Source organism: Ambystoma mexicanum, chromosome 6p (genome assembly GCF_040938575.1).
Source record: "Ambystoma mexicanum isolate Mex_15411 chromosome 6p, UKY_AmexF1_1, whole genome shotgun sequence".
In the NCBI taxonomy this organism is placed as follows: Eukaryota; Metazoa; Chordata; class Amphibia; order Caudata; family Ambystomatidae; genus Ambystoma; species Ambystoma mexicanum.
Window position 1 is genome coordinate 526,953,870 of NC_090935.1, and position 16,269 is coordinate 526,970,138.

A 16,269-nucleotide genomic window follows, 5' to 3' on the forward strand; every position below is an offset into this window, starting at 1 on the left:
TGGGTGGGGGGACATGAGTGGGGGCCTGCTGGCAGGTGCCCTTCACTGCTGGGTGGGTGGGGGGGCATGAGTGTGGGCCTGCTGGCAGGTGCCCTTCACTGCTGGGTGGGTGGGTGGGTGGGGGGACATGAGTGAGTGCTCACTTGTGCGTGGTGACATGTGGGTTGGCTTGGGAGCTTCGCCAGGGTGGATGGGCTGCCTGTGGGGCATGGCCAGGGGTGCAGTGTGTTCACTTGTGTTGTGGTCTGCCTGCAGGCCCTGGGGAGGGTTGTGAGGGCACACCTGGGAGGACACACACTGGCAATTCGTTTGGGCACCCCAGAAATACACGTGCCCCGCTCGACAGGGCCTACCGCGTGTGAAACTCCCCGCGAACCCCAGTAATACACGTGCCCCGCTCGCCCAAGGCTTATCGCGTTTGAAACTCCCGCGAACCCCAGAAATACATGTGCCCCACTCGCACAGGGCCTACCGCGTGTGAAACTCCCTGCGAACCCCAGTAATACACGTACCCCACTCGCACAGGGCCTACCGCATGTGAAACTCCCTGCGAACCCCAGTAATAAATGTACCCCGCTCGAACAGGGCCTACCGCCTGTGAAACTCCCCGTGAACCCCAGAAATACACGTGCCCCGCTCGCACAGGGCCTACCACGTGTGAAACTCCCTGCGAACCCCAGTAATACACATACCCCGCTCGCACAGGGCCTACCGCATGTGAATCTCCCTGTGAACCCCAGAAATACACGTGACCCGCTCGCGCTAGGCCTATCGCTTGTGAAACTTCCCGCAAATGAGCGGGGTGCGTGTATTCCGAGGGGTGCGCGGGGAGTTTTACATGCGATTGGCCTAGCGCGAGCGGGGTACGTGTATTCCGAGGGGTGAGCGGGGAATATTACACGTGATTGGCCTAGCGCGAGCGGATACATGTATTCCGATGGGTGCGGGGGGAGTTTTACACGCGTTTTCATGGTTGGGGGCTGTATGCTGGTCCACTGGCCTGTGCGCCATGTACTGGATTTGTGCACTGTTCATGGCGCACGGGGTGGGGTTGGGGGTGTAACTGGCGCTGCTGCAGGGTCGCTGCGCCACTCTGCGCCACAACTGCTTAGGGATGTTAAAATCCATGAATACACTGTGCGCCGAAATGGGTTTTGGCGCACGCGGCTGACACAGACAGCCGCAAGCGCACACTGTGCACCAGCCGCATGCGCCACATGTGCGCTGAATTCTATGAATTACCCCCAGCATCTTTTGAAAAGCGAAGAGCCACACATAGAGAAGACACAGCATTGCTCTCTTGCCCTTGATGGAACATGAAAGGTTCAGAGTATAACACAACTGCTTCTTGTTTGATATAATGCACATTGTTATAGAAGAAAAAAGGTAAGAGGCAGCGAGCACGAAGAAAACATGCTTTGTTGTGTTGAGAAGAAAAGAGATCCTCGATGACTGGCAAAGGACAGCAGTTGCCATAATAGATGTTCTTTAAAATTACAAAGGCAACATGACAAAAAGACAGAGCTATGCCTTGCGAAAAGGGCTCTTGTAGTGGATACCAAATCTATCACATGTTCTGGCATATGTGCTCGTGGCCGGTTATGGCTCTATTATATTGCAAATTAAATATAAATATGAAGTACACAGATTTCTTAGAAATATCGCACATGCTTTTGTGGGCACAAGGAACTAGATTAAACATGCAGGGCCTGTGAGACTGTGTGATGCATCCAAAATGCATTCTTTGTGAATGAGGCAGATTTAAATGACACAACTGGAGTGACTTTCAATGCTTGTCCTCGATGTCCATTTCATGATATTGGTGCATGAGGAGATTGTGCATTCTGTTCATGCTCAGGATACTGTACACTGTGCCTGCAAAGCTACACAAGCCAGATCTATGTGAAAGGAGCTTGTGCTGTCCATTCTGCACCCAGTGGGCCTGTTATATCCGCGACTGATAAGGTCACTAAAACAAGCTACACAATAAAGCACAGGAGCCTGATTGCAGTGCTATCACCTCCTTTAATCTTCGAGTGCAGACTGCCGATTTGGCATAACCCCGCCTACAATACTACGGGGTCAACTGTGACCCCAACAAACAGTGAAAGGGGACAGCTGATCCCTTGTCCCTGCAGAGTAGAGCATGGGCATAAACATACGACATTACATGGCCTGATTCACAAACCTTTCACCACTGCATTGTTTCCGGACCGGCAAACTTAGAATGAGGCCCAGTGTCTGAAAAAGGTTTTGAGGATGAGAAGAGTTGGAGTCAGGAAAATCACAGTAGTATTTTTCATGGAAAGAAGAGCACATGCAATGTGGAATGAAGAGAGGACAGAAAGTGAGTGGGACTTCTGCCACCTATGCTCTGTGCTGCAGAGAGTACGTTGCAGCAAACAAAGCTGAGGAGTCATCCAGGGATGAGGAGGATTTTGAGTAGAAGTGAAAGAGAAAACCGGATAGAGTCCAAAGTCTTGGTTATAGACGAGGAAGGAAGAGAATCAGCAGAATCATTGATAAAGGAAGATGCATTGAAGGTATGAAGAACACGATGAAAATATTTGGAGAAGAGGGAGAAGGAGAACGAGGAATGAGATAAGGAATAATAGAAAAGGATAGGGGACAATGATTGAGAAATGCATGAGATGTAACAGAGGATGTATATAGTGGGAAGAAAAAATACAATCCGGGGAGGAATCAGGGGTATGTGAAGGAGAGATTGTGATTGGACAGAGAAGGAACAAGTCAAGGATGCGAATCAGGGGAACAGAAGAGTGGGGTGAGGAGAGGTGAAGGTTAAAGTCACCAAGAAGTATTAAAGGAGTGTCAACATGACAAAGAAAATACCATCACAAAAAGGGGGTGACAGAGCCAGGGGAACGATACATCAGAAGAAAAGCTAAAGGTTTAGGTCTAATGAATGAGGAGTATTGGTACTCGAAGCATGAAAACTGCAGCAGATTAGGAGGAGATGGAAAAGAAATAAAAGAGGAGCGGTAAAGAATGCCAACCCAACCCCCTCAAACTGAGGGGCAAGGCATATGAAGAAATGATGTGGGGGCAGAACATAAAGCAGCCACAGTTATTGTAAGTAATCCAAGTTTCAGTGAAACAAAAAAAGTGCAAATTAAGACAGAGAAAAGTATCCAGAACACAAAGGGCCTTGTTGCAAAGAGACCCGACTTCCACGGGTCAAGATTAAGGGGAAAAGCATGGCCCAAGACAGAAGGGTACAAAGTGTCTTTGCACAAAGTCAAGCTACAACCCTGGTGGCTATGTGCTGCAATTTTATCGGTTGAAATGAAAGGCCATTTGCGCAGTCTGTTTTCAGCATCTCGTGTACAAATTGGATAACATGGATCATAGAACTGACCCCTGGACCACTCGGAAAAATATCAGTATGTGTTCCCATGTTGCAGCTTGTGCATACTCAGGTGTGAATGCTTGTTTAAACAATATATCATTTTAATAATTTCACCTTTGCAATTTTATTATTTATTTTTTAAGTACACTTTTACGACTGTTTAATACATACCCTGCTTCATTAACAATATCCTCATGATGTTTAGTGTTTGATGCGGCATTGCTCACATTTCTAAGCACTGTAATGAAAGGTGCCATTATCACTCTATTTACTGATTCTGAAGTTATCGACCTCGCAAAGATGAGGCTCTGAATCGGCCCAGCCGGATCGCAACCGGTGAGGTAAGGCTGCCGGCCCGATATTTGAGTAAACTGCTATGACTGTCACAGAATCTTTGACTACCTAAATGAAATACCTCTTGAACTGAGTGAAGTGCGCAGACTTTAACTAGTGTTGCTCTAGAGATGAGTTAAGAAATCTTAAATTATCTTTAGAACAATAGATCAGTGGCCAGGATGAAGTGACTTCCTGTTCAGCAGTTTCCTGTATCCATAGTAACCTCTTTTGCCTGTTGGTTTGCTCAGTCCTAAAGGAAGCTGAATTTCCTGTATTTAGTTTGTATTATTGTGCTCCGATTTTGGGAGTGTCTTGCGAAACTACTCGCTTCCAGTCTCACGGCAGGAGCTACTGAGCCCACACCAGCAAGAGGAATAATTGGGGCGTTCACCCCTAAAAAGGGCACACTCGGCGGATTAAGAAACAGCGACCACAATGCTGTGTTTTTGCCAAAGGAATGGACATCTCTTCACAAAGGTCAGTAAAGATGTTCGATAAGGCAGTTTTAAACACAGAATACTAAATCAGGAACTTTTCATTCAATGCTGTTTACATTTTCATTTACAATGTGACCCCCGGTTCAGATTTTTTTAGATTCAAGATTATCTGACATGATGGGGCAGTTAAACTATTAGTGTGTATACAATGATGTGTTTGTTTGTTAATTAAAAAGGGGCCATCAGTAGCTCCTCATAGACTTGCATAGAAGACCGATTTATGAGGACTAACAGTTAAGAGTAATTCAAGAGAAGACGTGCACCTCTCCAAGCAATTCGTAACCTTTGCATAAAGATACACATGAAAACATATCAGTGGCGCAACACCATTCAACAGATTGTGCTGTCGTCCCCCCACGTTCCCCTTCGCCTCATCCCTGAAATTGTGGGTTATGTTGATATGACCTGCTGGCTGACCCACAGAGCCGTGGCCAGATAGAACAGGACACAGACATTAAATGGCGCCTGGGCCTCGCTGTTAAAAAAAAACGCCGTGCATTTATTAAGGTAAAGCATTTCGTTGTTTGCATCTGTATTCATAAAAGTACATTTTGAGGTAATTGAAATCGTGATGTAGGGTTAGTACTTGCATGCCAGGGGAGTGACTGGAAGGGTAGGGGGGCAGGAGACAATTCATTCTCACAGCAGTCCTTACGTGTGTGGTTTCAGACCTGAAGGAGAGAGTTAACTGCTTGTAAAATTGATCTGCACCAGAATAGCCTCATTAGAATGTGGCAAGAAGTTAGATGTCCCCATACATATAAGTGTGCCCCTCCCCCACAGTCTCTCCAGTTAGCCCCTCTCCCAGCATTTGAAGGGTTAGCCCCAGATCCCACGAAAGGTCATCCTCGGTGCACCCCTAACACATCTACAAACACACCATTCAGAAACAGTCCTGAAGAAGTGCAATGCATTCATAATCGGAACCGAATTGAGCTGCAATAACTGTCAGGGCTATAATCTCTATTTCCTGTAGAAAAGCGTGCACTCAGTGTTGCATTAGGAAAGTCAAAAAACAAAGAGACGATCTGTTTATACTTCATTGACTCTGGTGCTCTTTTTTACCCACCTGTGACTTCATCCTCTTGTGAAACCATGTACCTTTTAGGGGTTAACATTCTGGGGAATAGATCAAGGAGCACCTTTTATTGTTTACTCGCTTAGTGGTGATCAGTCGCCGATTGCCACTATTTAGAGCCTTTCTACGCATCACGATTAAAAACGGGTTACCAAACCCAACATTGCATTAACCGTTTGTTTACACGCATGGGCCACGTGACATAAATCGCACAGGGGCAGGGCAGTTTTTCACCGACCAGTGCACGAGTGCCCAGATTGAAAGGAAAGATGAAAGTTTTTATAAATCACTCCGTGAAAACGCCCGTGCCAAGTAGCCCAGCAACAAGCGACGCATGCCAAAGGTCCCTGGGTGCCCACAATTACTGATCTGGCAGGCTAGCCTGTTGGTCAATAGCCGAAAGGTGCTTCGTGCAATCATGGGGTTACTTAAGATTCCTCTGCATCATGTTTCATTTCTGCTAGAATTCGTATGATCTCGAAGGGTGCTGGTGAACATGTGCGGGGTACGCCTGGGACCGGTTGTGAACATCTGCTGGTAGGCCTGGTTAATACCATCCCTAATTTATCCTATGAGCAGATGGACAGCTCAGCGAGGTAAGTGCTGACCTCTGACATGAGGCCAGCTTGAGCCTCGCACATTGTAATACGCCAAGGAGCAGCGAAGCTCATTATACTTCTATGATTAATACGCGTAATACAAACGCCTGTTACTGGAGTGCTTAGATTCGGAAGTGATAGATCAATAAGGGCTCCATCAAACCCGCTTTAATTATTATTAGTTTGCCCTCTCAAAGCGAAACGGCCAGAGCCAGAGAACCCCCATTACATACATCAAGTTAACACCTAACAGCGCTTCATTTGGGATTGGGCGATTTAGTGTTCAATATGATGTTCTTCAAAAAATAAAGTCCTAATTTCCTAGCATGTATTTCCAAATATATTGGCTAAAGTATTACAGGATTTAGAAGCCGTTCACATCGGAAATTCATGGACTCATCTATAATTTCAAAATGTCTCCTATTATTATTTCTTCAGCTGCAAACAGCTTTATGTTCCAACATGTGTTTGCAATCCCAACCTAGATTTCTAACAGGCCAGTGTTAATTGCACAGAAGAAATGGTGCACAATGTATGGTGCATCATTTAAAAGATAGGTATCATGAATGCTCTGCCAGGAGAAACACTCAAGCATGAGTATAGAGACAGGAGCTGTAATGCCCCTTCAGTATCGTACCAGTGAATGCAGTGGCGTAACACAACATGAGGGGCCCCCATGCGAGCCCTGCTTAGTCCCTCCCACCTAAGCTCCTCGAAGAAGCATATCCTGCAGCACAGATAATCCGGCTGGCCTGGGCCACCACTCATGCCTAATGAATATGATGATCACGCCTCCACAGCAGTGTGGTGCAGACTGCAATGGTCTTGAATCAAATCTTACATGTTACATCTAACACATAGTTTAGTTTAGTAAATTTATTTATAGAGCGCAGACAAACCCAAGGGTGACTGGGCGCATAGACATGATGAACAGCAGGGTTACATATATGTTGCACATACGTGATAAAGTAGGTGGCAGGAGAACCGGGTTACATAGTGGTTTGTGACAAGATTACAGAATAATCGTACACAATACAAAGTACATTGAATGTGGTTGAGTAGGGCTTATATTTTTACTGCGTTCAGAGCCTTGTTTTACTTTATCTCTGAAGGTCCATAATGATTCTTCAGCCCTGATTATCATGGGAAGTGCGTTCCAGCATCAAGATGGTCGTCCATTCCTGAGGGGGTAGTGGCATTGTAAAAGATTCAAGGTCAGTGGTGACAGGTAGGATATCTTTAGTCCAGGAGCATTAACATCATCCACAAATTAGCGTAATCATAGCAAAAGAGCCCTAAGAAATGTTGGGGAAATCGGGTCTCTCTCCCAAATTTTCTTTTAAAGATTCTTTTGAAATGGTGCATTTTATGGCATATTATTTTTAGAAAAACGGATTAAAAAGTCATACAATTTACAGTTGTTCTCTGGGATAATGCATGAAAAACTCTTGTTGATTCAATGTCACTAACCATACATAGGAGCATTTGACAATATTTTAATGATCCCTAAATTCACAAAATAGGCCAGCTTTGCCATTTTAAGCAATTCTTAAACAGCTGCTCCCACAATGTATCCCGGCATTGCCAGTGTAAATCATTTCATTAAGGTGCATTCATAATAAATGACAGAAGTCCTAGTGTAAAACACTTTGATTTTGTGGTTACAATCCATGCCATTATGCTCATTGCACATTATGTGGATTCTGTTACATTTTCTTTGAAGATATTTTATTTATTTGGGTATCGTGTACGAATAATTCCTGCTCACACGTGCTACCTAGTGAAACATTATTTAGGAGGATTTCACCAGGGTTCACCCAGTTTCTGGCAAGGTATTTCCAGGCAGATGTTGTGTTTTTCTCACTATGTGGTTGTAAAAGTGTTTCTGGTGTGAGCCAAATAACAAAGTATAAATGATTCAATTCTGAGTTAGATTTGAAACCATACAAGTGCTGCCTACTTTACATTTCAGCAGAATTGACCTCTGTCAGTGCAGGAAGAAAAGCACCAGAAGGCAGGCCTTCTCTGTCTATGCCCCAGACTCCAGACCCTCCTTCCCGTCAACGCAGAAGCACCTACTTACTTTTACATTTCAGGACGGCGCTCAAGACAATCCTCTTCTAGAATGGCTTCTCCCTAACCCCTAGACCCATACACCCTGCACTCCTTACCTTACCTGAGACTGGGCAATCTGCTTTGCCCTAGTTCCTCCAATGGTTACTTGTAGATCCTTTGATGCCAAAATGCTCACCCTTCCCTCCCCCATTGTTAGCGCCTCCCTCCTTTGTATTGGTCCATTGCAATCTGCTTCTCACACTGGGTATTTCCACCTATGACTCGCAGAGTGCTCTGTTGATTTCTGAAGCTAGGTACATACTAAAATAATACCATAATTATAAAGAATAAAAATAATAATACAGATGAATAATGTTTATTATAATAATAAAAATCATGAGACACTGCAAACATGTATTTGTGGTCACTCAGCATAATCTTGGTTGCTCCTGTTTGCATACATTCTGCATATCATAAATGCACTTCTTTTGCTCAGTTTGGAAATAAATCACTGTTTATAAAAAATATGTTCTCATTTAATTCATTAAGTGCTTAAATCTCCATAATTCTGCAAATAAATCTCCTATAGGAAAAAACATGGGCATACATGTCACACAAATTCTGGTCTGAATTGCATAAAATCAAAGATCATTTTGAAAAATGGACACAGATTTGTATATTTAACACAGCTGTCTGTGATAATGATGTAAGCATGTAATGCACAGTGGACTTGGTTTTTATTTGTCACAATACTCACCCTAACAGTAAAATGTCTGCAAAATGTAAGTCACATATACAGTTTGGACATGTTTATCCTTTTGTGTTTGAGGGTTTCACATTGAGCAGAAAACAACTTCTCATTTGATAAATGTCAAAACAATGTCACTGGTGACAATTAGTGGGGGGAAAGACATGTTTTACTGTGGTCTCTTTTAGGGTACCCAGAGACACTACAGAGTTTTGGGGGTCCCTAGTATGCCAGTGAGTAATTGTAATTGGTTATTTATAACGCGTTTAATACCCAGAGTTTTCTATGCACGGACACGGGGATCGAACCAGTGTTGCTTCGCATCATCTTGCTTCCAAGGTGAGCACATTGCCATTGAGCTATCCCCCCGTGATGAGTGAATGTAGCAGCAGTGTTCTATTATATAAAATGAATGAAAAAACATCAACATTTTTGTTTGTTCCAACCTATTGCTACCATATGTTTGGGAGCTTAAAATGCACATGTAGGTATAGTCAGTTCCATTTATATGTACTGTGTTAGCCATGGTTAATGTAAAACACATTTATCTCAAAAGACAACAGGTTGATAACTAAGGTTAACAAAGTAATGTATTTTCAAGCTGTCATAATCTGCAGGAGTCTTCATCAGGCAAAGTAAGAATGACACTATTAGAACAGCAGGACAGCCCAAGCATTCACCTCTGGAATTGCCATCTGTTTGTCCCTGCGTTTCTGACTTCTGATTCCTTCACAATGAGCCATGCACTTCAGAAGTTACTCTTATGCATTGTAGTCTGAAAAATGTAAGGGCACTGGAAAATATATGCTAGCAGGCAAGAGAAAGAGCTACTATTTGGCTTCTCTTAGAAAGACATAAAGGAATGGGGTGCTGTCCAAAATTCTCCTATTACATAAGTGGTTTTGTTTGTGTTTATTGAATTTAAAAGAGAAGTTCTCTCAAAAATGTTAATATTTAAAAATATTGCCAATAATAATACATATATATTCACTATTTTGTATAAAGCTCCAATGTAAAATGAGCAGCAAATCTGCCCCAAAATTTTGATTTTAAACAACATGGAGGCATCCATTTTGCATACAGAAACAGTAAAGTCATTTTTTTTAATTCAGTGTTCACGCGGCAGTAATCACACACAAGCCCCTACTGGGAACTTGCATGTGTTACTGCCTTAGAGCAGAGAATTTAAACACACGTTAAAAGGACAGCAACTCCTATGAATGCCATGATAATCCAGCACAAATGCCTATCTTCCTCTATCCAACTCTATAAGCTTTCTCATAATCTCTGCTCTGCCTCCTCAACAAACCCTTGTGGACCCTCAGCCTCCATTTGTTTTCTCTTGCTCCCACTCTTTCTCTATTCTAGCTCCACTTGCAAGGAATTCTGTTCCCCTGTACATCCGAGAAACAGTCCACAATGATTTGTTCAAAACCAAACTAAAAGCATATCTCCTCTCCTTTGAGTTACCCTCTTAACCTATCTCTCAACTGCTTTCTAGCCAACATGTATCTCTCACCTCTAACCAGCTTCTGTCCCTCACGTTCTCTGCCTCCACTCTAGCATTTCATCCATCATGGTCACATCCCAAGCACTGCTGGCCATACCACCCCATTCTCCGAAGTCCACTGCGTCCCATCATATCTGATTCCTTTTCTATTGTATATTCTTCGAGATCAAAAGAGCATTGTTCCTCCCTGTATTTAAAAAAAATAAAAATAAATAAATACATAAATAAATATAATTCTGTGGGTAGTCTATGACTAGAGGGTTAACAAAAACATAAGCCACAGATCTTCACAAAGGACTACATCCTTTGCAATGTATGATGCATCCCAAGTGCTCTCAGCAGATGTTGCCACTAGGGTTTGGATGCACTTACAGTGTCCCAGGCATGCGAAATGTTTCAGGCTGAGAAAAAAAACCTATTAGCATGTACCGTAGTGTGAACATGGTGCATTTTGCATGGTATGTAGTTAGTTTTGATACATATTTGATAGCCACATATAGCAACACAGAAGGAGCAACAAATATATTAATGTTGCAGTTTTAGAGGGTATAAGTAGGGCAGTGTTTTAGGCCTTGTGTTTAGTAATTGTATATGTAGTTATGTTCTTCAGTGAGGTACGAGGAAAGGGCTAAAATAGGTGAAGATGGAGTCAGGAAGGTATTGTGGTAGGCGCGAGGTCAGCATGTTAACATGGCATGACTGTTACCATATTGGATTTCTAGTCACAGCACATGGTGAGCATAATGAAGGCCCTGATGTGGAGCTGCAGCACTGTTTCACTCAGTCCCAAGACAAATCCCCCTTCTAGCCCCCAAAAGAGAAGCCGAGGTCAGAGGCACCCACAGTGCACAGATCAATGTTAAATAGACTGTTAGCTGAAGGAAGGACAGTTAGGGATGCACCCTTTGAAGGACACATTCATGAGAACAGGTCCTGAGGTTTTGTGATGTCAACAGGCAAGGCAAAGATTTAGAGCATTACTTCCGTACCCAATGAGCAGTTATCCCATAGGAATTACAAGTAAACACAAAACCTATGCAAATAAATCCCTGAAATTCAGACCCAAGAGTGGTGCCTCGGTTACGTCAAGTCATTACTGGGCACTTAGGGTCTGACGGAGATAAGGCGGGAGCCATGTCTGGAACTTTCTGTGATTTGGGATAGGAAGAGCAGAGGTGATACCTCAGTACAAGTTCAGGGGTGCAGCTTGTGGGCGCCATAGAGTCTGGCATAATGAGAAAGCCTACTGTCTTATCAAAGCAGTGTTGCCCTTGCCAGTTTACTTTGAACGTGTCTGAATCAGAGGGGTGCAAATCACGTGACAGTCATGATTTATTATACTATCACTTTACTTATTAGCCAATCCCCTACCTGGATTCAGTAGTGATGATGTAAAGCACCACATGAATAGGGGAATGGGTTTAGATAAGGTGTGGCCAATCAGTTCTGGTAATATAGGGGTATAAGCATGTTCTAATGGTGCGATAACATTGTAACCTTTGTATGCTGATTTTCAGTTTTCCGCTATATAGCCTGTAACTTCTTGGGGCTTGACAAGCTCCATGTCAGTTAAGTTCTACAGGCCCATCTAAGACTTTTTTGCAGGTAACAAACCTTGTTTTCCCTTGCAAAACGGTGTAGTGATTTTTTGGTGTTTTGGAATATTTTTACTGCACATTTTCGGTTACTGTTCTCTTTACACTAGACTGGATGAACTTTCAAGCAGTCATATTCCTCAACCTCCTTGGTAATGGAGATCTGTGGTGTAGAACTGAATTAATTCTCATTGATGAATGCCGTTGCTCACTGATTCACTGCTGTGCTCAGATACTGGGAACTTCTTGAGGAGCTTATTTACAGTTAGTCTGTGACGTACCTTCTTTCATTTGTTTTACTCCTTATCAATAGCTGTTCATTTTCAGTTAACTGTGTACCTTTTTGTTTGGCATGATTTTGTCAAATCACCAGGTGTACTAGATGTGTTTGTTACTCTTTGGTGATACCTTATATTGCAAACAGAATTTGATATGTCATAGGACTGCTTCTGTCCTCGTAGTCTTCGCATATGACCCACATCAGGTCAACCTGATTATCTTTTTATTAAAACGTGAACCGAGTGCGTCCTCTTGTTCCAATTTATTGTGAGTATCAGAAAACTCAAAATGAACACCTACACACGTACACACACACACACACACACTTTTTAAATCATGTATCCCCTACAATGACTCACTCTTCTTAACAAAGTACACTTTAACTTTATCTTTATTTATTCAGAAAACCAAGTATATACCAAACACCAAACCAACAATGCATGAGAGCCAGTGTTTTTACAATGTTTCCTTTTTTCACATTTCATATAAGACTCTGTGTATCCACTGAAATCTATTGAACAGTAAATCTGCTCAAGCCCAGTATAAAGCCTTCCATGTGCAGTTACTGAGTAATCTCAGGACTAACACTCTGAACACAATATTTTGCACTGAGACTTCTACTGGTAAGTCTAGACTTCCTCTCTTTAATGGAAATAAGACAGCACTAATAAGACCTCATTTGAAAGATTGTGGTTACCTTCCTGCAAGGGCGGCAGGATTGCAAACCGAAATCTCTTTTGGGAAACTTATGTGCATTTCAGCATTCAAGGTAATGTTCTGATCATCATTTATCATTTGGGAAAGTCAGATGAACATGTTGTCAGGTACCTCTCAGGAGCTATGTACAATACCCTTATTTATGCATTTTTATTTATTTGGCTAAAAAGGTATTTAGTCATGCCTAAACTATTTCCAAACCCCCCCCCCCCAAAGCTGTGGTGCCAAAATGCCACCAGAAGCTTTTGCCTCCTTATTGGGGTCTCTATCATAGTAGGCTTACACACATCTCAAGTAGCTTGTGTCCTCAGACCTCTGCTGAGAGGGGATGTTATAGTGTGAAGTTCCAAAGGAGGGAGACGAGGGGACTGTAATGGGGCCTTGTCTGGGCTTTTCGGCAGAGACATGAACTATGTGCTATTAGAGGCAGTAATGGGAGGGATCAACAGCTTATGCTAGGAAACTCTCTTTGGAATCCTTCTCTCTTAATATCTGTCAGGGCTTGTATATGACCTCTGTCTGTATGGTGTTTCCTAATATGCACTGACCTTTAACCTGCTATAGCAAGATCCTCCCCAGCGTTCCATCATATGGGCTTTGTGGAGCTGACGACACCTTCTCGCCTGCCCACTGTTGTTAAACTCTTAATGTAATAGCAACCTTCGCACCCTCAATGTAGTGCCATTCACTGCTTTTAACATTGAAAGGGGATTGTGCCATATTGCCATCTTTGAAGATATGTATTATTAAGTTTTTTTGATTTTTTTCTATGCAAAATGATGGTGATTTCCTCTCCCAAAAAGTGTGCTGTGCTAAAAAATACCTCACTTTCTGATGCTCCATATAAAAAAGTATAGTGAATATGTGTTCTCTTCGTGGCCTTGTCTACTGACACACTAGCTGCTGCAATGTGATTTGTTCCTTCAAATGTACATGAGCAGCAGTTAATTAATAACTACATTTACAGATTCCCTTTTTTTACTGGGTCTTGTGGCTCTAAAGGAAACATGATTCAGAGGTCTGTTGGGTTGGGCTATCTTTTTCTTTTATGATTGAATTGATAAGTCCAAGGGGTGGCCTAATTTGGTGCCTAAAACAGTCTGTTGGAATTCAATGTCATGGGCTGTTTTTAAAGTACTAGTATAGAAAAACAGAAAAAGATTGTCCAGAGAAAAATCGATTTGAAAAAATGTGTATCAAAATGTATTGAAAGTGATACCAACAATTTAAACAATGGTGAATCAATCACAAATTAAACACTGATCACTTTAATACAGCAAAACAGCAGCAACCATATGCCTAAAGTCGGCTAAAACATTGTCACACATACTTGCCATCATAGTGCACTCATTCAAACCCAACTCTACATACCGTGACATACATCCACAAGCTAAAAGACAAAGAGATCATGGTAAAATCCTATGGGGAGAAGGAATTCATGACTAGTCCCCATCAAACAGACATCATTTTTATGTTCACAATCAATAGAATTAATTAACAAATAATCCATTGTCAGGGTGGATCGGAAGGAAAAGTGCAAAAGATTGCATCCCTGTAGGTTTATCTCTCGACCGGTTTCGACGTGTAGTGGTAGTAAACACAACGTCTTCCTCAGGAGGTGGATGTTACCATTCTGGTGAAAGCCAAATTACTGTAGTGGCCGTAACAAAGTGATGCGGTCAGTCACGCTGGGGGAAGCCAGGAACAAATCCTGTCCTAAAAGGCACCCTATTGAATTAGGGAAAGCCAAGGCTGCAAATGTTGGAAATTAGGAAAGCACCACAGCTTGACCCGAAACACCAATATCATCTGTAAATCACTTCCGGACCTCAGACTCGGTCAGATCCCAGTCTAGGTGCTCGAGGTTCTCGATCTGTCGCAGTTTCCTTCTCAGTTTCCTCACCTCGGCCAAGATCTGGGTTTCCATGTCTGAAAACCTTCGAAACACTGTCCTCAAATGTCAAAAAATGTCAAAGTACTAGTAACCTTGTTCAAACTACCTCCACGTGCATATTCTCATTTGTTTTTTATCAGTACTCTGGTTAAATATATATGTATAAAAAAGGTACCACAAAGGATAGAGACTTGACAATCCTTATACTGACCTATGGTACACATGCTTCACCCATTCGAAATATTCTCAAGAGACACTGGAAGATTCTTATGTTAGATTCATCTTTGAACCAAGTACTAAAAACTCATCCTGACATCAGTTTTTGCAAATGTAAATCCATCAAAGACACTTTGGTCAGTAGATTCATGGAGAGCGAGAACAAGAATCCAGCCCACACATGGCCAGGTGAAGTCACAATGGGCTTTCACAAAATAACAGATGTAAAGTTTGCAAGTTTTCCTACAACTGTGGCACATATCCACACCCGATAGTGAACACCACCATCAAAATTAACAGTAAGATTACATGCATGTCAGATTTTGTGGTGTACATACTCCGGTGTGCTTGTAACAAGTGGTGCATCGGGAGTACTAAATGCAAACTGAAGGTACACATTTTACAGCATGTCAGAGCCATTATGAATCATGAATCAGCATATCAAATGGCAAAACACTTTGAAGAGAGGCATAATGGCAAACTAGATGGTTTTTCATTCGTTGGTATAGTTAGAGCCATTATTGAACCCAGAGGAGGTGATAGGGAACAGTTGTTACGTCAACAAAAGACAAGATACATCATCTATTTTGAAACTAAAAATCCAATAGGACATAATGTGGATGAAGAACTATAAACCTTCCTATGTGAATGACTACCATGTCGAAGTAAACTACAGGCATCTTTTACACAGAACAAGTTCTCATCTCATATGCGTCCTTTTAGGCAGAATTCTCAAAACGTGATAATTTCCATTACCTTTTGAGACCCCCAGCAACTTTGCTGGATTTCTAGGATTTGATTTTTTACCTTGAAACAGTGTGAGCATTTCTTTCCCCACTCTTTCATGTATTTTGATGTGTGTTTTTACTTTTGTGCTCTTTGGTTATGGAGTTTTAATACAACTCCATAGGCATCATCTTTTTCTGTGTGTCACACAGCACCTTCCATGCAGTGGCACAGGGATGTCTTTGAGAATTCCCAAGGTTTAAATACCTTCTCTGGGACTGACTACTGTCTCTCAGAGCATGTAAAGATAAGTTGACTTTACTAGTCTCTTTAAATTTACTGACCCAGCACACAATATCTTCCTATAGAGTGCTGGAGGGGTTGCCTAGCTTCCCCTGAGTCAAAACACCATTGTAACAGTCAAATGCTACCCTTTCCTACTTTAAATGGCTGGTGGCAGTGGTTTAGATCAAACTACCATGATTTTTCCTGACCGCGAACAACGGTAGCTAAAAATTGGGTCAGCTATGTTTTTCAATATGACACCCCAGTCCTATCTGTAAACACAGACTCTGGTCGACTTTTTTTGCCATTTCTTTTAGGAAAGGTCCTTCTTATATTTCTCTGCATACCAAACCAGGTTTGGTCC

General features: G+C 42.4%; 1 protein-coding gene across 3 annotated transcripts in view; it reads left to right on the plus strand.

Moving 5' to 3' along the window:
- Window positions 1–4,009: 4,009 nt before the first annotated feature.
- LRRC70 (leucine rich repeat containing 70) overlaps window positions 4,010–16,269 on the plus strand; it is a 55,000-nt gene continuing 42,740 nt past the window's right edge. For 2 of the 3 annotated variants that reach the window (XM_069627342.1, XM_069627340.1), the window contains exon 1: window positions 4,010–4,183. Coding sequence is in view for 1 of the 3 variants with exons in the window: in XM_069627340.1 (XP_069483441.1) it covers window positions 4,164–4,183 (20 nt within the window). In the remaining 2 variants the exon portion in view is untranslated. Of the gene's footprint in view, window positions 4,184–6,992; window positions 7,095–16,269 lie in introns of all 3 variants that reach the window. The other variant, XM_069627341.1, reaches the window with a different exon arrangement.